Source organism: Pseudovirgaria hyperparasitica (genome assembly GCF_010093815.1).
Source record: "Pseudovirgaria hyperparasitica strain CBS 121739 unplaced genomic scaffold EJ05scaffold_4, whole genome shotgun sequence".
NCBI classification, from domain to species: Eukaryota; Fungi; Ascomycota; class Dothideomycetes; order Acrospermales; family Acrospermaceae; genus Pseudovirgaria; species Pseudovirgaria hyperparasitica.
In genome coordinates, this window is record NW_022985552.1 from 359,154 (window position 1) to 380,229 (window position 21,076).

Consider the following 21,076-nt stretch of genomic DNA (forward strand, 5'->3'; position numbering starts at 1 on the left):
GTAGGTGGTGTATTTATTGATGGGAAGACTCGGCTGCTTGGTAAGTGTTTGTGAGTATTTTGACTTGTGAGATTGATGGGATATTTGACTCTTTCTGTTCTGTTCTGTGCTGTGCTGTGCTGTTCTGTTCTGTTCTGTTCTGGGCGTTCATGGGAGTGGCTTGTATTCTCTACATCATGTCCAGACATGCACTGTGGCTGTGCTGTGCTCTCTCAGACGATAGCATATAGCACTACTACTTGTGACTGCTCGTCGCCTTAGGCTGCTGTTACCTCAGCATATCACACTGTACATCCATCAGTGCATCTTCTGCCTTGACACCAAGCACGCATGAACGTCGTCTAGCATCATGTCTTGCAGTTGTTGGTGGAGGCGCGAGACCATGCACAAGTGTGTCTATGTATATTTAGCCAGCCTTATGCAGCTTATGCAGCCTATGCAGCTTATGCAGCTATGCAGCCTACCTCGTGCGGCAGGCAGACCGATCGAGTAATTAGTACCCCGTATTTGCCGCTGACACTAGCAGATCCTCCGGTACAATACTGTATTCTACTCCCATCCATCCAGACCCTTCTGGCCTAGCGCCTCGTCCACACCCACGGCAAACTTCCCGTCAAGGTTCACTTCATCTCTCCATCAACATTCAAACTCTCGTATCGACCGCAGACGGAAAGGCTGCTGACCGGTCAGAAAGTCTCAGCTGCGGTGAGGCCTAAATGGTCTGGTCGAGAGGCGTCTTGACTCTTGCTTTGGGGCCTTGGACACGGATACCTACGTGCTGCAGCTTCACGCCCGCGAGACGCGTGTGCCCTGCTACTACTACTACTCCACCACCACGACGACGACGACGCAACGCGTGGCTTGGGCATGGAGTGAGACTTAGATACTACTCTGATGCTGCGTCACGCAGACAACAGGTCACGGTTGATTGCCGGTCGAATGGATCCATCACTCTCGAGTACGTACCTTTTACGCTGTTCCTTTTCTGGTGGTATATCTGATATCTGATGCTGGCCTTGCATGTCATGTTGAGCCACCCCATCATATCATACCCTCCTCTGACACCGTCATAGCATCTTTCACCACGCGACCGCGTCACCCCCCCTCACCATCATCTATCTTCCATCAGGCCTCAAAGCAGACCCCCTGAACGATGACCACGCAGCATCAGCCCTCTCCGAATCCGCTGAAGCTACCGTTATCCGCATCAACTACCGCTCCGGACCGGCTCATCCCTTCCCCACGCCCATTCATGACGTCCTGACCGGCTACGACTGGGTGCTGGAAAACCTCGTCTCGCCAGATCCGCAGTACATGCGCAAACCCGCCAAGCTGGGCGTATGCGGTGAACTGTTCGGCGGCACTCTAGCCACCGCCCTGGCCCTGACAGAATGCCGGCTCGGCGGCCATCGGATAGGCGCAGCGGTGCTGGACAGTCCAATCGTGGACTGGCTGTTTCCGAACCCCTCCGACCAGGACGTCGATCCCCAGCTCGAGGACCTGGAGTCGCAGAGCCAGGAGGGCGACGACGTCAGGGAGTCTGAGCGTGCGCTCGACGCCGAGATTGTCGAGTTCACAAAGACCGGCAGGAGGAAGAAGCCGAAGAAGCCAAAGCCCCTGCCGCCTCCTGACTCCTTCATCGCGAACGCCTCCTATCCTGCGCTCCCGTCATCCGAACTGCTCTCCCTCCGCACGAGCATCTTCCCCCACGCCTCCTCGCTCTTCGACCGCTTCGCCTCCCCAGCCCTCTTCTTCCGCTCGCCATCCGCCATCCTCCCCCGTCCCGCCAGTGAAGACCTCCTCGCAAGCCTTTCCCCACCACCTGACTTCTCCCCTGACGACAACAACAACAACGACGTCAACCCACCCACAGACGACACCCCATTCGACCCCTCATCCCTCTCCCACCTCTCCGAAAAAGACCTAGCCATCGACCTCACCGCCCTCGTCCCAACCTCCGACTTTGACCCCCTCTCCTTTACCGACCCGCTCATCTACGACAACCCGGACACCACCCCTCCGCATTTCCCTTCCCCTCCCACACACCCCCAATACGACCCCCTCTCCCTCTCCCTGCCCCCACCCTCATCCCTCTCCCTCCCCCGCCTCACACGCACATACCACCGCACATACCCCCCCTCCTCCACCTCCCTCGCCCTCCCCTTTCTCCGCCTGCACACTACTCCCGCCAGCCCGCTCGCCACTCAACACGCAGAGTTTACAGCGCTTGTCCGACGGGCTGTTGCGAGGGAGTATGTGCGTAGACATGGCGGTGGGAATGTGGATGTTGGGGTCGGGGATGATAGGGCGGATGCGGAGGAGCTGAGGAGGGTGGGGGTTGCGGAGGGTGTGGGGAGGGTGGATGTTGTGTGTTGTGAGGGTGGGCTTGGGATGCGGGGTGATGGTGGTGGTGGTGGTGGTGATGGGGATGGTGATGGGGAGTGTGCGATGGAGGATGTGGGGAGGTGGTTTAGGGGTGTTCTTGGGGTGGATGGGTAGGGCTTGTTGTGCATGTGCATGTGCATGGGAATGTATGTATGATGGGATGTATGATAGAATGTATATATAAAATCCTGAAGATGGATAGTTTACATGTCCATGTCTATATGAGATCACATAAGATGCACGCACGCATGTATGGCCCACCAACAGAACAACACAAAACACGCTGAACACAGAACAAAACACACTGAACAATGCAAAAATGCAATACGCAATGCACCCAATCCACACAACACACCACCACCACCACAACCACACCCACCACACCCACAACCACCACACCACCCTAATAAAACTCCTCCAACCCCAACCCCGCATAATCCCCCCCCTCCCCCCCACGCCCCTCACACCTAAACCCCCTCTCCCACGTCCTCCTCGGCAAAATCCCCGCCTCCACCCCCCTGCGATAACTCCACTGCACCGCCCTTTCCGTCTCCCAAGTCCAATAAAACCAGCCCCAGCCCTTCTCAAAGCTCTCCATCTGAGCCTCTGCAAAATCCCTCAAAAAGGCCTTGTACCCCTCGCTATAAGACCCCGGCTCGGCATTCGCCTTTGCACAGCTACAGGTTGGGTTGTTGTGCGTGGGACAGGTAGGGTCCAGCACGGAGGTGGATGCGTTGCCTGTGTTGTATGTGCCTTCCCAGCGGGTGCCTTGGCCTACGTTGTTGATGAAGGGGGCGCAGTCGGCGTCTGCCTGGCTCCATTCGCCGCAGATGGTGGGGCCGAAGCCGGTTTCGGTGTCGGAGGAGCGGAGGGTCTGGGCGGACCAGTCTGTGCAGGCGAAGGCGACTTTGTCGGCGTGGGGGAGGGTGATTTGGTCGGTGTTGAAGATGACGTATTGGTGGACGTCGAGGAGGAGGTTGGGCGTGTCCGCGAGGCGGCCCTGCCACTTGTCTAGGCCCATGAAGCCGTCGCCGAAGACGACGATTGGGTGGTCGAGGCCGTTTGCGCGGATGAGGGCGGTGGCGGTCTTGGTCCAGTTGAGGACGGCGTTGGTGTTGAGGTCGACCATGCGGGGTTCGTTGGCGAGGCCGTAGAGGGTGATGAGGTTTTTGTAGCGGGGCTGGGCGAAGAAGGTGGAGAGCTGGGCGTGGATGTCGAGGGAGCGCTGGGCGTTGAGGTCGCCGTCTGTGCCGTTCAGCCAGCCGATTGTGCCCTGGCGGCCGGAGTGGTTCCAGCCGTTTTGGGAGCCGGGCAGGCCGTGGAGGTCGAGGTTGACGCGGAGGCCGGACTGGCGGGCGTATTCGAGGCCGCGGAGGAGGTAGCGCCAGGAGATGCGGGCGACGTAGGGGTCGTTGTCGTAGATGGTCACGGCCCAGTAGCCGTAGGGGATGCGGACGTGGTCGAAGCCGGCGGCGCGGATGTCCTCGAAGCTTTTGCGCGTGATGAAGCTGGAGTAGTGCGCTTCGAGCGTCTGGGCGGCTTTTGTTGGGCCGAGTTTGGTGGTGAGGGTCCATTCGTCGATGACGCCGTCGCGGGTGCTCCATTGCTCGAAGAGGGAGGGTGTGATGAATGGCTCGATGTTGAGCCAGCCGCCGACGTTGACTCCCCGGATGGGGAGCTTGCCATAGCCGAATGAATCTTGGAGGTTGGGAACTTTCTCGTTGGCTTGCACATTGTCGTCCCAGGTAGAGTTGAGGCCCATGACTGATAGTCCTCCAACGGTCTCTTCCGTGTATGTCACGTTAAAGTCCGTCGTGTCGTACCAAGTGAATGGGTCCAAGAGGCCGCCGCGAGCACTTTCTGGGATATCACTCTCGGAAATACCATCGAGCTCCGTGTTGGCTGGCTTCCCCGAGGCTGCTCCGGAATCTGCTGTCGATGACGAATCCTTGTTCTTCTTGGATACCACCACCGCAACAATGACTATGACCGCAATCAGGACGAGCGATACCCCAATAGCTATCATTATCCATTTCTTCCTCTTCCTCTTGGCTTCCAGATCCTCGTAGTAGTAGTCGGCGTCACTCTTCCCTCCCGCACCGCCTCTCTTCTCCGGAATCGCATCGTAGTCATCGTCGTGGATATCACCCTCTTCCGCCAGAGGCCCGCTGACCACTCTGCGTTTCCGTTCTTCTCTCCTTCTCCGCCGCCGTTCTTCCTTTCGGTCGATTTCTGAGTCTGTGTAATCTTTCCGCCCTCGTCTATGTCCTGCAGTATCATCCTCATCTTCATCCATAGGCCTGACTCGTATCCCCATATCATCAGTATCCCTCCTCCTCGCCCTTTCTGCCCTCCTTTTCTCGGCCAATATCCGCTCTCGCTCGGCTCTCCTCCTCTCTTCCTTCTCTTTAGCCTCATTTTCTCTCCTCTGAGCATCCTCCTCTTCCATCCGAGCATCCTCCAGCTTCTGCTCTTTCCTCCTCACATTCTCCACATACCCGCCATCAACGCCATTCTCACCCTTCCCCCACCCGCTTTTGAAGTTTGCCTTGTCCAGCGCCGCCAGCGACCCCGCCACCAACGGCTTCCCACTCCCTCGGCTACTTTCCCCCGTCCCATATCCATAGCTTGACGAGTCGCGCCGACGCGCTTTGGGTGCTATAATGGGGCTCGGGGACTCTTCCTCGCGGGGAAGCAGCTCATTTGTGCTCTCAGTCTTGCGGTGACCATGACGACGACGGTGCCTTCTTTCGGGGTCACGGTCGGGATCCGTCCGACGGCGACGCTCGCGGTCGCCATCTCGGTCTCTCTCGCGGCGGGACTCGGGATCGCGATCTTTGTCCCGTTCGCGACGCTGTCGTTCGCGGCGGCGACGTTCGCGGTCTTCGGGGGTGCGTTCTTGGTCGCCGCGAGGCATGGCTTTGAGATGTGGTGGTGCAGCTATACAAGCTCAAGAGGCTCAGTACGACATGGGTAGGATGGATGGTGTAGAAGGGTAAACAGTAGCTGATAATATATTGACAGAGGTACAATGGCTTGATGTGGTAGAATATACAAGAAAAACTGCGCAGGCTTCGGAGCAAACGATCGATGTACAATTGCAAAATCTTATCTGAGATCGCCCGTCCTGGCCCAGATCCAGGGTACCTTATGCACAAGCAGGTCCGGATTGTTTGGTTGTGGCGGGTGGCCGGACAACCTACCTAAGCCCAAGTGTGGCTGGTTGGCTCGCGTTGAACGTCGTCATGCGCTAAACCCGATCTTTCGATTACCCTCCTGTCCCTGCAGGTCATCTGTTTCAAAGCAAAAGCTCGCAAATATGATCACAAGCATGAGCAAAGATTCTCACATTCGTCCCGCTTGACTAACAATTCTAGCTGCCCTCTGAATCGGGTCGGTTGGCCTGGCGGCACATAGTCGCACGCATTCAGTCATAGCTAATCATAAAACGTATGGATATCACCCAAATACTCACTAAGCCTCCCCAGCACCGAGGTTCCGCCTCCGCCAGCGGCTGTCCTCGGTGCAGCATCTATGGCGTTTCTCAGAGACTATGAGATGAGAGGAAATGACAGTTGTACATCCGCGCAACCAGATCATTGCAGGCTTTGCATTATATCCAACCCAATATAATCGCTTGTCCGTATTACGGCGTGATGAGGAATGTATGCTTAGCGCTGCTCGTTAGATCTTGTATCACTGTATGATAGAAGTATCTAGTGGTCGTTCTCCAAGGAACTAAGGAAGGTTGGCCGAATAGACACATTCGAACGATGGGCACTTGACATTCTTTACGAACTCTCTGCTGATACGCCTTCAGCTTTGCCTTTACCCTTGTCGGGGTTGTCTGACTTGGTTTTTGCTTCGTCGTCAGAAATGTAAAGGTTGTGTTCGTAGATGTAATCCACCACTCGGTCCGGGACAAGGTATCGAATCGACATGTCGCGTTTTCGGAAGAGACGTATCTTGGTGGAGCTTACATCGTTCTGGATCAGTTGGGGGATTACTCGGATGTTGTCTCTCCATCGTTGCAAGCTTGCAAGGGCGTCGTCAATGTCTGTTCCGGCTCGTTCGAGAATGAAAGCTCCGTCTATCTTGCATTAGTAAGGATCTGCGCTGCAACGACAGTGAACGGACAGTGTCCCAGGATCCTATCCAGATCCCTTTCCGCCCAAACCCCTGGTGAGCTCATAGTTTGTATCAAATCTGCCCCCGCAAGCAGGGCAACTTTGACTCTTTTCCTTTCCCCGGTGCTGGTCTCCATGCCGCCATCGCCTGATTTTGTCAGCTGAGCTATTTTATTGACAACGCTGCCTTCACGTACGGTTTAATGACTCTTCAAAGTGGTCTAGAACTTGCGCAGTGGGCTAGCATCGATCAGTCCTGTACCGGCCGGTCTCGAGACAAACTTACGAGGTATTCTTTGTGTAGTGGCTCCCAAGGATCTATTGCTATCCAGTTCGAGCTGTATTGCACGGCTAGGTTGCACATGTTTATGCGGCTGCACTTCCATTAGCGCAAAAGAGATGCGAGCTGGCTCAAACATACTGCCGAGCACTTGCTAGTCCTTGTTTCTGCGCCATGATCAACAAGAAGACTCTTGAATACCCCTCTTATCGCGGGTCACGAACCTTGTATGCGTCACCGACAGGGCTGAGAAAGCCACCTATTACTTCAAACTCGGTCTGAAAGCGGCAGTAATCCGCGGCTTGCTCGGCCATGCGCAGATGAAGATATGTCGGAGGGGAAAAACTGCCTATATGGTGACGACAATTAGAGAATGAAACAGGAGTTGGCGCCAATCGCAGGCAGAGATGGCATACCACATGCGACAAGGACTAAAGGTGTCTGTAGGATGTCAGATTTAGAGCAATGAAAGAGTCGAAAGACAATCACCTTTGTTGAGTCTTTCAAGACCTTAGACAGGCGGTAGCTAGGAAATTCATAGTCGTCGAGCGATTGCGCCATTTGAAATTCGTCGTCGGTCTGTATCATGCGGGGTGCCTGGATGTGGTCGTGGGAAAAATACGGCTCGGGGTCGGTCATCGCGTCGGAAGGCGTCTGGGCAGGCCAGGTGCAGATATACAGGCTGCGGAAATGGAGTCTCGTTGAGGGGGGATGAGAAAGCGAAGTGGGTTCTGTTAGGAGGTTTCCAGGTTGACAAGTGAAGACAAGGACCGAGAGCTAATATCTGATGACGCTAGGCGGTTGGGCGGCGAATATGGAGTGGAGTCACGGTGGTGGTAATAGTGGGTGGGTGGGTGAAAGGCATCCATGGACAAAGCTGCCTCGGACCTGACCTCCCTGCGGCGACGGTGATGCTTGTCGTTCAGTGCGACAAAACCGCCCTCGGGCTGCTGTGACCAAAGTTGAAGACCGCAATTCTCCTTCATTTTGACGTCTTCTTCCGAAACCAACACTGTCACTTATCACGCGATCAGTTCGGGTAACAGAGCTTTAGTTGCTGCTGTAAGCATGAGGATGTCCGACCGCCGACCGGAGTGGACCGTCTGGAAATGGAATGGGATATTCTTACACTGCAAGTCATCCATGCGTGCTCTACAATTTGCCAACCAATCCAGCCGCAGTTCACGGCCATTTCCGATTTATGCCTTTTTGGTGATAGCTGCTGATTTCACGTGGAGGCTAATCCATATCGACACTTGTGTGCCCATTCTAAGCCTTTCATGGTAAGTAGAAGATATTTACCATTGTGGTGCTGAGATATCTCGTCGCCGTATACCTTCTTTTCGACACAGCATCATTTCTCCAAGCATAAAAGCGACATACCTGCTCACCAGTACTGCAATAGCCGTTGGCGTTGACGATTGTCGTAGACAGGAATGAGGGCATGGGTTTCCGTATTTGAAAGATCCCAACAACCACCATCAGCTCGTAGAAATGGAAATATTTCATCTTCCGCAATTCATCTTCGGAGACTTAGGGCCAATGCATCGTCAATATGACTCCATCCGTACCACTCAAGCACATACCCTAACATTATTCTACCTGTCCATTCCCGTATCTTCCAGAGATCACCTTACAGTCTAGTACTGTATATCTGCTTCTGGTGGCGAAAGCCTCAAACTTTTCGTTGTGAATACGTAGATGTCTATTGTGAAGATGATGTTATCAAGTCAAAATATTCGTTAACACCTTGATGTCCACGACGAGTGAAGGAATTGAGAGCATATTACGTGCCACGCAGCCTGGTTGTTTGCTTCAGCATCCGTATCGAGAGCTTTACAGATGCCGTGTGAAACACTTGGCCAGAATTGGGTTACTTGACCTAATCATCTTCAATGCTTCCAGTTCCGTAGTTGACTTTTGATACGTGATTATTCAAGGCGCCGCGCTAAGCCCCACCCATCTGTGTTCCAAGAGCAGCCAGGCCAGCTGTGACCTGTGACTGCATTCCATCAGCATCTTTGCTTCGAAGGAACACTCGTCTTCGAAGAAAAACTCATCACCTCTATGCAGCACATCGAACACTGCTTCTAGCACACTTTCCCAGCGTTTACTTACCTCTGTCACCTTATGGCGTAGCTGCGAAAGCCGTGGCATGGACGAGCGTCACCCACCACATCCACTGTTTCTCAATCCCACATCCACTACTTGTTCCAGGTATTCCACCCTTTCATCATCTGATATCGCCCTTTCTTTGCCCAAAGAGCCTGGAATCTGCTGCTGCTCTGACTTAACTGCTTGCTGCAGCACGTTTCCAAGGCCTCTGCTGCGGGCTTTCTTCTGGCTTGCGCGCGCTCAATTCCAACAAATCAAATTCTCATGTCGTCAAGAGTGACTCGCTCTTCTGCGAGGCTCTCAGCAGGTGCCGCAAACTCGACTCATCCTTCATTCTCCGCCCCTCCTGCAGCTCCAACTCGATCGCGCAAACGGAAAGCCTCGGGCGGGGAACCCTCCATCGAACAACCTCCGGCTGTTACCGAACCCACACCTCGATCACGATCAAAAAGAAAAAAAGTGGACGAACTTGAAGCATCTACAGCCTCTGTTCCTGCTCCAGTCGCTCCAGCTCGACGGACACGGGGAAAGGCCACAGCGGCAATGTCAGGCGCTGGGTACGGAGTGAGGCTATACGCGGTGATATACTTGCTAACACTTACAGACCTTCGGGTGGACCCTCAGACGACAAAAGCATCGCAGAGACCCCCTCGACCAGCACAAACAAGCGTCGGAATGGACGCAAAAAGGACTCTACGGGTATGTGTGCGGAGTGTGTATCAGTATCAACTAACGTTCCTACAGAGGATGGTCCTTCCACAACCCCAGCACCTTCAAGACGGCGCAGGAAAGCCGTTGCTTTGAAGGAAGACATTCCCGATAGTACAGATAAAGCTACAGATAAGCCCAGTGTCGATGCCACAAAAGCAGAGCTCAGTGAGGACGAGAACGACGATGGACCAGGACAGGCATATGATGAGGATGATGAAGATGACGATGACGACGACAATCCGTTCAGTGGAGGATACCTCAGTCGTGCTGGTGGTGTTGGAGGTCTGTCTAGCACACTTCGTGCTCTGACAGGTATGATGTCCGGCGTATCGTCAAGATTGCGAACAATACTGGAGAACCTCCGAGCAAAAGATGATCCGTCGCTTCAACTCATCGCGTTACAGGACTTGTCAGAATTGCTACTTGTGTCGAATGAGGACAATCTGGCCGGCCATTTCTCTCCCGACCAATACGTCAAAGAATTGGTCTCATTAATGCAGCCAAATGACTTCGGCGAAGAGAACCCCGAAATCATGCTACTTGCATGCCGATGTATCGCGAATCTAATGGAAGCCTTACCGTCCGCGACTGCAAACGTCGTTTACAGCGGAGCGGTCCCTATTTTGTGCCAGAAGTTGCTCGAAATTCACTTCATTGATCTCGCAGAACAAGCCTTGAGTGTATGTCATTGATACACCCTCACTCATCTACATTGACTGACTGATCCGGTGTAGACCCTTGAGAAGATCTCAGTCGACTTCCCTGCGTCCATTGTGCGTGAAGGAGGTCTCACAGCTTGTCTCACGTATTTAGACTTCTTCGCTACCAGCACACAGAGAACAGCTGTCACTACTGCGGCGAACTGCTGTCGCAACATACCTGAAGACTCTTTCGGAACAATCAAAGACGTCATGCCGATACTTCTCAATGTTTTGAGCAGCAATGACCAGAAGGTTGTCGAGCAAGGTTGCATTTGTGTTTCCCGCGTGGTCGAAAGTTTCAAAATGCAGTACGCCAAGCTGGAGGAACTCGTCAGCGCTGATTTGCTCAAAGCCGTCTTACGACTACTGCTTCCGGGAACTACCAACTTGATCGGCCCTACGATCCATACCCAGTTCTTGCGTGTCTTGTCACATACAGCTAGAGCGAGTCCTCTGCGATCAGTCGAACTGCTTAAGATGAATGTCGTCGACACTTTATATCAAATTCTCGCTGGGGTATCTCCTCCATCAGGCACAGAGGATGTCGCCACGAAGATTGATAGTGTAGTCATCATGCAAGCACTTATACACCGCCCCCGAGATCAGATCTATGAAACCTTGAGCGTCATATGCGAACTGCTCCCCGAGGAACAGACAAGCAGCATAGCATATTTAGGTGATGTACTGGGTCCTACTTTTTCCTCCGAGCTGAATGCAAGCACCGACAATAACAAGAAAACTCTGAACGAGAAACGACTGGAGTTACTCAAAGATTGCCAATTGGAAGTGCGACGATTTGCGATTGTCCTCCTTCCCACCTTGACCGATGCTTACTCCAGCACGGTCAATCTCAATGTTCGTCAACAAGTCCTTCGGGCACAGCTGAAGATGCTCTCGAATCTTGATATTGGAATTCTCGAAGATGCCCTACGTCCCGTTCCGTACGCGTCTTACCTTGCTTCAATTCTGTCCCAGGAGGATCATCCAAGCCTGGTCACAAGTGCTTTACAAGCGGCTGAGCTTCTGTTGAAACGACTGGAACCAATTTACCGTTACCAATTCCATCGTGAAGGTGTCATTGCCGAAGTGACCAGACTTGCTAACAGACCTATCAAGAGTTTGGACGAGAAGCCAAAAGGGACAGGCTCTAAGGCCGTGCCTGTTGATATACAAGGTAGCTCTGCTAGCTCCAGCTCCATGGTAGATGATGAGATGGTCGAACAAGCCGCAATTGATATCGCCGATCCGGAGTTGCCATCAGAAGATGAGGACGACGAAGATCCGGATGACCCTGAAGATCGCGACGACTCTGATTCAGATTCGTCACATTCCTCTGATCGCCGCTACGAAAGCAGTCAGAGTCTGCCAAACATTGAAGATATCATAACTCTTCGCGCAAAGAGATTCAATGAAGCTCACGAGCAGAAATCAGGACACAACGTTCGAGCCAAGGCATCCAACATATTAGAAGACTTGAAAAGCCTTGCTGTAGAGATCAAAAGTGCCTTTACGGATGGTAAACCGGACGAGTGCGTTGGCCTTTTTCATCGCATGGCGGATTACTTCGACGGTGATGCACTCGATAGTATCACCAGCTATGAGCTCCTGACTTCGAATATTGTTGATATACTGTTGGAGGTTTTCTCTAATACTACTAATGATTCGGGCTCATCCGCAAGGGCTGCATTCCTGGAAGCTTTCATGGGCTCAACAGTACAAAGCAAGCAAAAGATAGGTTCCGCCAATTCTCCGTCGACTCCGTTCAGCATTCTTGTCAGTAAGCTTCAGGATCTGCTCAGCCGAGCTGAACATTTCGAAGTTATTACAGTGCACCAGAATTCCTTCGATAGTAATCGCAGTAGCCCCGCATCAATGCTCGCGAAACAATTGCGGCTCAAACTCATTGCAGATGATGATTCCGGAATTCCTCAAGGCTATAGGAACATAATGGTCTCGATCCATGCAATCGCAACTTTCAAAGCCTTGGACGACTACCTACGCCCTCGCATTGTAATTGCGGATCGGCCCCGAGGCTCTAGGAGTTCAGAGCGGGTTACAAGTGCAATTGCGGCTTATGCTGCTGCCCTTGCAAACTCGCGAGACCCTGATCGACGCAACACCCTTACTGCGCCAGTTCCGACCACCACAGCAGGTACATCAAGTCGCAGTTCCACGAGGAAAACTTCGAAATCCAAGCCAGCTTCCTCCGCGACTACCACTCCAGCTCACGCGACGACTTCGGAAGAACCAGCTCCCGTCCGTCGATCTGCTCGTCGACAGCCTGCTCAATCATCACCTGCGCCGCCTCCACCGGCGCCCCAGCTGGGAGACTCACAAGACCCACTCGAGTGTGCAGACGAAACCCAGCTAACCGATGAAGATGACGAGATGGAGAGCGCAAGCGCTGCTCTAAACTCCATTGTGGATGATCTTGAAGATGATGATAGCACCGAGGATACTACTGACCCCTCTGCTGTAAACGTTGAAGTAGCATCCACGGGCAAAGTGACTGCTCACAAGGATGATGGTACCAGAGTGGCAACTCCTTCACAAAACACACCTACAGCACGCCCTTCTCCAGCTGACCGCTTGAATGCTCGTGTCAGCGCTCTTTCACGCGCGATGTCATCACAGACCCCTCAAAGCCTGCCAACCTCCTCGTCTCGTCCATCTTCATATGCTGCAGCTCTCCAAGCCACGCCGCAGGACTGGCATATCGAGTTCACGGTGGACGGGCAGCCAATCACCAACGAAACTACCATTTACCGTGCTGTTCACTTTCAACAACTGCAATCGGATGACAATGGACCGCGACCAGTTTGGAGTGCAATCCATACAATTAAGTTCAAGCGGGTAGAAGGTCCACCACCCGTCGAGTCGACATCACTTCATGCGCACGGCGAGCAAGCCAGAGTTCATGATGGCTTGCCGGCATCTTTGGCCAAGCACCCGGCAACAGCATCGATTTTACAACTTCTGAGCATTCTCCATGATATGAATTCGAACTTGGACGATGTCCTCGCCGAGGATCAAATAGCAAGCAAACTGAAACCTGAACCCGTGTCCCAGTTTGTCAATACCAAATTGACCGCGAAGTTAAATAGGCAATTGGAAGAGCCACTGATTGTAGCAAGCAATTGCCTGCCATCGTGGAGCGAAGATCTCGCGAGGCTCTATCCATTCTTATTCCCATTTGAGACTCGGCATCTCTTCTTGCAGTCGACTTCCTTCGGATACTCTAGGTCAATGACGCGATGGCAAAGTGCGCAGACGTCCAATGACTCCCGCTATGATAGACATCGCGATGAACGACCATTCATGGGCAAAATGCAAAGGCAGAAGGTGCGGATCTCACGTACTAGAATTCTCGAGTCAGCCATCAAAGTCATGGAATTGTATGGATCTTCTCCAAGCATTCTTGAAGTCGAGTACTTTGAAGAAGTCGGCACCGGCCTCGGCCCCACTTTGGAATTCTACTCGACAGTCTCCAAGGAGTTCTCCAAGAAGAAGCTCAAGCTGTGGCGGGAGAATGAATCAAATGAAGATGATGAGTATGCTTTTGGAAAACAAGGGTTGTTTCCTGCACCGATGAGCGAGGAGCAGGCTGCCAGCGAGAATGGGAGGCGACTGCTTCACCTTTTCAAGATGCTAGGCAAATTTGTCGCACGATCTATGTTGGACTCACGCATTATCGACGTTTCCTTCAACCCAACATTCTTCCGTGTCGGAGACGGCGCGACGGCTGTTACCCCATCCCTTGGCGCCGTTAAATCGGTAGATGCTGATCTCGCTCGGTCCCTGAAAATGCTCAAGAAGTTTTCCATGGCAAAGAAAAAGGTTGATGAGAATGGAACATTGAGCGCTGCTCAGAAGGTCGAAGCGGCTCAAGCTATCACGATTGATGGCGCACGAGTTGAAGACCTCGGTTTAGACTTTACCTTGCCAGGTTACCCGGAAATTCAGCTGCAGCCAGATGGTGTCAACACGCCTGTGACTATCGACAACGTCGCGAGTTACGTAGATAAAGTACTCGATCTTACCTTAGGAAGTGGTGTCAAAGCACAAATCGACGCTTTTGGTGCCGGCTTCTCTCAAGTGTTCCCATACTCATCAGTGAAGGCATTCACTCCAGATGAGTTGGTCATGCTCTTTGGGAGGGTGGACGAGGATTGGAGCCTGGAAAGTGAGTATACCTGCTAAGCATCTATCCCCAGCTATCTGACAATTATGGCAGCATTGATGGATTCTATCAAGGCCGATCATGGTTTCAACCTCGACAGTAAAAGTGTCCGCAACCTCTTGCACGCTATGAGTGAGCTGTCTGCTCCCGAGAGACGCGACTTCTTGCAATTTGTCACGGGCAGCCCCAAGCTCCCCATAGGAGGTCAGTCCATCCTGATCCTTTCTTCTCACATTCTAACAACTCTTACTAGGTTTCAAGAGCCTCACACCAATGTTCACTGTGGTGTGCAAGCCCAGTGAGCCTCCTTTCACATCTGATGACTACTTACCCAGCGTCATGACGTGTGTCAATTACCTCAAGATGCCAGATTATTCGAGCATGGAAATCCTTCGCAATAAACTCAACGTCGCTATCAAAGAAGGTCAAGGAGCCTTCCATCTATCTTAAATTACTCACGTCTTGCATGTGGTCGTATAACACAATAGTACCAGACCGCTACAATCGCATTATTCCTTTAGTCGTTCTTCTGTCTCTCAGAACACTCGCAACGGTCAAGCATATCTTGGTGCATATCATGATCTCCAATTTGGTGTTTTGCGATTTTCCACATCCGGTCATACACCATGATACGCTTTCGCCATTGTGGTTTTCTCTGCTTAAATTGATGCATGGATACATTGGATGACGGTCGTACTGCCTAAGCATTCCTACAATGGGCTGGAATGGAAGGTCGGCTCGAGAAGCCCAGGCGTTAACATTTGTCCTTCCACAAGGAAGATAAAAGGGCCCTAGCCGCTAGATCGAGGTTGGTGCACTGCACATGGAATAGATATCTCTCGGATAGCGGTATGGTAATGCAAAGGATAACATATCTCGGGTGTTTCTTGCGTTGTGTGATATGATTCTGAGTTGCATGCATTACCGGCACGCAACTCGTAACTTACAAAAGCTCCCGATGTGTATACTCATAATCATCTTCGCTATCACTGCATACTGCTGTCGCAGGCGATGTTTATACGGAGACAATAGTCATGTCGCAACAGTCCGAAATCCGCCTCTTCCTGATGAGTCCTCCCTTCAAATAATCCTCACGAAACTTGACCTGTCCTTGCCCGCCGAGCGCCCGGCCCCTTTCCGCTAAGTGGCGAGTCAGGTGGGATTGAGAGGAGTGTCCAAATGAAGCAAGTCTTTATCTTTAGATATTCTGACAGGCGACAATAGCAGGATTGGGTAAGTCATCTCTCCGCGCTCGGTATACCGTTCAAGAGGTTTTGTTCGTAGAATGTCTTCTCCGCTTCACGTTGTCTGGACCATGTCATGTTTCTACCCGCATTATGGGACTCATACCATACAACAATTACGACGGAGATCAAGAGGGGTCATGCCAGCAGTGTCCCGTTGCGTAAGTCCTCTACATAATTGTCTGGCAGACTTCTGGTTGGAGTAATTAACAGTATCGCAAAGTTTAGCAGGCGCGGCTCTAGGAAGTCACCAAAGTCGCTGATCATAGAACGGGCACTTCATCTTTATAATCCTGTTATGCTGACAGGAAGGAAGCTCTGACAAGTAAATGGAAAGATTTATCTCGATCGTATCAAGGAATTGTATATTCGTCTGCTGTTTACTACTATCGTAACTCAAATTTCTGGTAGATCATTTAAGGCATTTATAAGTCTTGGAACCACGCATACACAGCAACCGTGAAGCAAGCTATCATAGCCACCAGATAGCTGCCAACCCCAAAAGCCTGCTCTTGAGTTTTCGCCAAACCAAGAATCAGTAGCGAGATTGACAACGATAGGGCGACCGCACAACCAAATATGAAGGCAAGTACAGCATGGTCAGCACCGTCAATGATATGGATGCCCCATCCAAATGCCAGATCCGGATCCGAGTTGAGGTCAACAATGTTTTGTTCAGAGTTATTTTGGCTCTGCACTACCTCAGCAAGAACAGTCTCACTGAGTTTCTTCGGTAAACGCTGTAGCCAAAGATCTTCACTGTGCTCCCCCCAAACCTTATACTTTGCGCGGTTGAGATAGTGGAGGAAGATTTTAGCTGGCATCCTCAGTTTCGGATGTAAGTAGTGATACCGTTGATGGTCCAGCTCAACCTTAGGAGGAAACTCGTCGGGCTTCTCGTGAATACCAGCAGTGCACTGATAACGCCGGCTCATAGAAAACTATGTTCATGTTAGGAGAGGCGTCGTTTTAGCAAAATTCATAGATGCATACCAAGACGAAGTGGACATCTCGAGGCTTTAGCAGCCATTGTCTCGCAAAACCGCGCTTCGCAGACTTGTATCTCTCCCTGATTAGTCTGAATAGCTCGGCGTCCGAGCTCACCTGCGAAATATCGATTTCGTAATGGTCTGTGGTATAGTCACCAACGTCGACGCAAAGCTCAAACCATCTCAACGTGAGAGTCTCCTGTGATGTAGACCGGGTCTCTTTGGGTGCGTGTATGGGCGACACTACCACGCCTTGCGATACATCTTGACAGAATTGGTTCAATGCATGCTCAGCGTGAGCGTCAAAGTCCTCCCAGTGTATAGTGTTACAAGACTTTAGTCGTAAGCTCGATGAAGCAGTAGTACGGAGAGGAACTCTGAGTACTTACGCATCGCCAACGGATTCTTCTGTACCCGGGCTTAGCCCAGGGCAGCAAGTACTCAACTAGATCATGGAAGATGAGAGATGCGCCTAGGGAGTCCACTATAGAACATGATAGCCGACGTAAAATCCAAGAGATGGTGGGACCTCGGAAGAGACGTTCGAAGGGTTGATTTACCATAGAATCAGACTCTGAAGCTTTCACGAAGATAGTCTCGTCCTTGGATCCTGCTAGATCGTCGTTTTTGTCTCTGACCAATAAGAATGTTCAAGAATGCGGTGTGCTCTGGCTGTTCTAATCTCTGTTACGTCTAATCCAAGCTGTGATGTATACCTTTATACTGTCCGACAGGAATTTAAAGCTTTGTGCTGTCTCATTGTGCTTATCGTACACCCGGGTCTGAATGCTTTGGTATCTGCTCTGTTTAAATAAAACTATGATCGTTGTATATACACTGTCTGACAGAACGTCAAGGCTTTGTGCTATCTCTTTGTATTTATCGTGCACCCAGATTTGAGTGACTCATATCTGGCTAATGGAATGAATCTTTCCGAAGGGAGGAGACCAATACGCCAGAGTTATTAGTCAGCGCAAGTGCTGAACGCAAGCAGCGTTGAGAATCGACTACCCCCTAGACGGGCCGGATCCTGTTCTTGTCCTTCGCTCGTCGAGACATTTCTCGATTAGTCTCATATGAATCAAGACATTTCCAGACTATTGTACGGGTTATACGTCCAGTGGGGTCGTCGGTCCGTCTTTGTTACCGTGTGCCTCTATTAGAAGGTTCCGTCCCAGCGAAACGACGAAGTTTTCGTTCAAATTTATTGCTTCTCATTCGAAGACATATCGATGATTGTTGGATATAAAGCACCCAACCGTTCGGATCCGATGCTTCAGGGATATCAGAGATCCCCTTCGTCTGACTCGGGCCTGATGATATCTCTATTTCACGTCGAGTCGCCGCATGGCCTTTTCCTTGCCTTCTCCGTAGACTGGGAAGGTGTTAAAGTCCAGGATGCCAAGACAGTATACAATGTCTTCCTCCATAGTGGTTTTTCGATTGGCTGCCCAGGATAAGCATTTGTTGTCTACACTATAGACAGTCCTACTGCTTTCACAATCTCGTGCCGCGAATCTGATTTGGTTCCTAGTCGTTGCCACTCTGTTGAATATAAAATGATATCTTCGGGAGCAAGGAGCTCTGGTAATGTCCAACCCCGAAACACTGTTACCCAATTTTCCACAAAGACCCTTTCGAGCACTCCTGGCTGGTCATGACATCTGGAGGGTAGACATAGCATTTAGTTGAGTTTCGAAACCAATGAAACATAGAATTTACAGCCTCTGCAAGCTCAGCGTTACTTTGTCGATTGATACAACAGGTGTCAACCCAGAACCATTCGAGTCCGTCTCGAGCTGCTTGCTGCGAGATCCAGAGTAGTTTACCGTAGCCGGACCTTATCTTTCCCTGTCCAGTGATGACATCGTGAAAGGATACCTCCGCAGAAGATGTTGGACCCCAGACATGTGATAGGATAGCATACGGGGGAATTTCGTCACCATAATTCTCAAATCGGAAGTCGCCATTCTCATCAACCTTGAGAAGTCACATGTTTGATAGTCGAATATATCATGAGATGAGGTTGAGATTAATGTAATACGGCAGACACTGCCGTTTTAAAAAGATTTTGTAGTTCTTCATCGTCTGCGAGGCTGAACAAACCCTGCTCTACTGGCGCACAATAGGTAAGTATGCGCTCCGAACCTGCATGTGATGGATGTTATTTTTAGCCCGCCACAAGGCCAAAGCCGCTTGGGGAGGGCCAGCTTGTGCTTCAAGCAGGAATTATCACGTAGCCTTGTGCCTTGTCGAATGCTATGCGTGATTTAACCGCCCAGAGCGACGGTATGTTGGTCGTCTCACCGAGGTTTCTGCTATCGGTTGCCTATCATAGCTTAGAAGAGAGTAGGTGGCTTGACTATTTATATCCCAACCTGACCGAAAGGAACAGACATGTGCTGAGAGTCCTTGATACTATGCATTGTATATTCTCATGGCGAAATGACTTGTGAATCGACTCCGGCTCCAATTAGTATTTTACTGGTTGAATTCCCAATTTGGCTCGCAGTCCTCGTAAACCTTGCCGAACTCCTTCACTCTCTCCAGTAACCAGCCTGAAGATATGTTCGAATCAGTCTTGACAGTTCCAACTCTGATGTTCTCGCCCAGATAACACTCCCCAACCTTCCATTTGAATTGGCGACAAGTCGGTATTGCAGAGCATGCGCTTCTACAGTCTTCGAATGACTCAACAGCTTTCTTCTCCAGCTCATCCAGCTCTGCCCACGTCTCTTCCATCTCATCCTTAGGCTTAACATATTTCCAATCATCAGAAATGTTGTCCCAGTCGTCACGTCGTTCGCGAACGTGCTTTTCGACATACATCGAAAAGATATCACGGAACATCAACGGCTTCTCCCAGCCCTGCGTATCGTCAGTTAAATCGCAAGACAACGGGTATCATTGATACTCACGTGCTCTTTCACCCATGCCATCATCAGCTCCCACAAGTCGAGAATCTCCCTTGTATTCACATGATGCCAGCTCACGCTCGGCGTACACATATGCCTCTCGTTCCAGTCTATCGTGCCTAATCTCTCGCCCTGTATCAGTGGAAAACTTGCCGTCATGCTGATTCCCACATCTAAGAAGTTCCTCGCCATTTCCACGTCACCGCAGCAGCCTGCGGCTACGTTCAACCACCACTCGTCCTGCATCTTATCATACTCGTCCATCAGCCTCTGCATAGCAGCTTTACTGACAAGCACTCCGCTACCTCCATGTGCGAAGGTAACTCCGCCATGGCTGTTCTGACTCCCGCTGTAAATCTCGCGGTCGGGATTGAGGCGGCGCGTCCAGGTGAGCAGGTTTGGCCAAATTACTGCAGTATCGGGCTCCATGAAAAAGTACCATTTCGCCTTGGGCGCCTTCGCATAGCTCTCTTTGTAGCTGCTCAAGAACTTCCATTTGTCTAGTTTCCATCCTGCTCTCTTGTCGCCTTCTTCAGTTTTGTCCACAACAGCAGCGATATCTTGGCCGTCAGCATGAAGGGCGTTGACTGTGTGATAGTATGCGAACTCGGGCTGTGTATTCTTGAAAGAGGAATTTATACTGGCAATGGAGTCGTAGATAGGGGTGCCGTGGATTGTTTGTGCAACATCGGAGTACACGGTATATGAAGGGGCACAGGAGAGGAGGGTGAGAAGTTGTGGTGGAAGTTTCTCGTAAATCTCGTTGATGCCGACTTTAAGAACTATGTGTACATCACTGGCGCCCGGGGCGTTGCGGCAGTCATTCGAGTCGTCGACGTTGGAAGCATCGTGTTGAGTGATGGACGAGTTGGGCTTTGTAGTCGAAGCGGTGTCGATACTGGGCTTCTCCGGGGAATAAGAGGATCGTGAGAGGGATGTGGTGTAATCTGTCTGAGATAGCCAGACTGTAAAGAGACAGAAGACGCCCAAGAAGGCGAAGAGAAGCGGTCTACGCCGGCCTTTGAAAGTCGGCTGGTAGCTTAGGATGCCCATTCCTAGCCTTCCGGCGATGACTTTCAACCGAAACTAGTCACAATGCCTGATTCGGACAGCGACGAGCAAGCTGGAAAGGTGTGAGTCGAGGCTTCGTGCAGGGACTCAGGGAGAGGTATGGAGAGGATATGTATGCGGCACAGCACCATCATCTTCTTAGTTGAAGCTGCTAGATTAACTCATCTATCACATCTCCATCACACGTTGCGCGCTTACGAGGAGGGTTTCTCAAGCGTCCAGTGTATAAATGCGTATTTGTGCGTATTTGTGCGTACAAAATGTGACGTATGTGTATAAAATGTAACGTCTATATACGGAATGTAACATATAGACTAAGTAGGTTAGTAGATCTAGATACTCTATATAATTTTATATA

The 21,076-nt window shown here is 51.3% G+C and overlaps 7 protein-coding genes across 7 annotated transcripts; 2 read left to right on the top strand and 5 right to left on the bottom strand.

The window, feature by feature from the left end:
* Positions 1-641: 641 nt before the first annotated feature.
* EJ05DRAFT_508756 (alpha/beta-hydrolase) lies at positions 642-2,499 on the top strand (the record flags this gene model as incomplete). The annotated part of the gene is made up of 2 exons (XM_033748031.1): positions 642-958; positions 1,074-2,499. The coding sequence occupies exons 1-2, from the start codon at positions 717-719 to the stop codon at positions 2,497-2,499; spliced, it is 1,668 nt and encodes a 555-aa protein (XP_033602642.1). The 5' UTR covers positions 642-716.
* Positions 2,500-2,836: 337 nt separating this feature from the next.
* EJ05DRAFT_449908 (glycoside hydrolase) lies at positions 2,837-5,517 on the bottom strand (the record flags this gene model as incomplete). The annotated part of the gene is made up of 1 exon (XM_033742352.1): positions 2,837-5,517. A coding segment is annotated over exon 1 (2,466 nt), but the record flags the coding sequence as incomplete, so codon positions are not given.
* Positions 5,518-6,176: 659 nt separating this feature from the next.
* EJ05DRAFT_462271 (nicotinamide-nucleotide adenylyltransferase 2) lies at positions 6,177-7,869 on the bottom strand (the record flags this gene model as incomplete). Its single annotated transcript, XM_033742677.1, has 8 exons — positions 7,282-7,869; positions 7,209-7,233; positions 7,017-7,141; positions 6,934-6,959; positions 6,799-6,886; positions 6,710-6,752; positions 6,523-6,660; positions 6,177-6,475 (listed from the first exon to the last, which is right to left on the bottom strand). Exons 1-8 carry the CDS (start codon positions 7,429-7,431, stop codon positions 6,177-6,179), a joined length of 894 nt encoding a protein of 297 aa, XP_033602644.1. The 5' UTR covers positions 7,432-7,869.
* A 1,302-nt stretch (positions 7,870-9,171) lies between these two features.
* Positions 9,172-14,949, top strand: EJ05DRAFT_498159 (uncharacterized protein; the record flags this gene model as incomplete). The annotated part of the gene is made up of 6 exons (XM_033746644.1): positions 9,172-9,464; positions 9,512-9,606; positions 9,652-10,298; positions 10,353-14,502; positions 14,554-14,703; positions 14,753-14,949. The coding sequence occupies 6 exons, from the start codon at positions 9,172-9,174 to the stop codon at positions 14,947-14,949; spliced, it is 5,532 nt and encodes a 1,843-aa protein (XP_033602645.1).
* Positions 14,950-16,168: 1,219 nt separating this feature from the next.
* EJ05DRAFT_483965 (uncharacterized protein) lies at positions 16,169-17,125 on the bottom strand (the record flags this gene model as incomplete). The annotated part of the gene is made up of 3 exons (XM_033745300.1): positions 16,169-16,684; positions 16,737-16,996; positions 17,122-17,125. The coding sequence occupies 3 exons, from the start codon at positions 17,123-17,125 to the stop codon at positions 16,169-16,171; spliced, it is 780 nt and encodes a 259-aa protein (XP_033602646.1).
* A 504-nt stretch (positions 17,126-17,629) lies between these two features.
* EJ05DRAFT_525300 (uncharacterized protein) lies at positions 17,630-18,886 on the bottom strand (the record flags this gene model as incomplete). The annotated part of the gene is made up of 3 exons (XM_033748841.1): positions 17,630-18,220; positions 18,348-18,682; positions 18,857-18,886. The coding sequence occupies 3 exons, from the start codon at positions 18,884-18,886 to the stop codon at positions 18,058-18,060; spliced, it is 528 nt and encodes a 175-aa protein (XP_033602647.1). The 3' UTR covers positions 17,630-18,057.
* Positions 18,887-19,200: 314 nt separating this feature from the next.
* Positions 19,201-20,784, bottom strand: EJ05DRAFT_275196 (uncharacterized protein). Its single transcript, XM_033740387.1, has 2 exons — positions 19,651-20,784; positions 19,201-19,600 (listed from the first exon to the last, which is right to left on the bottom strand). The coding sequence occupies exons 1-2, from the start codon at positions 20,698-20,700 to the stop codon at positions 19,214-19,216; spliced, it is 1,437 nt and encodes a 478-aa protein (XP_033602648.1). The 5' UTR covers positions 20,701-20,784; the 3' UTR covers positions 19,201-19,213.
* Between the last annotated feature and the right edge of the window lie 292 nt (positions 20,785-21,076).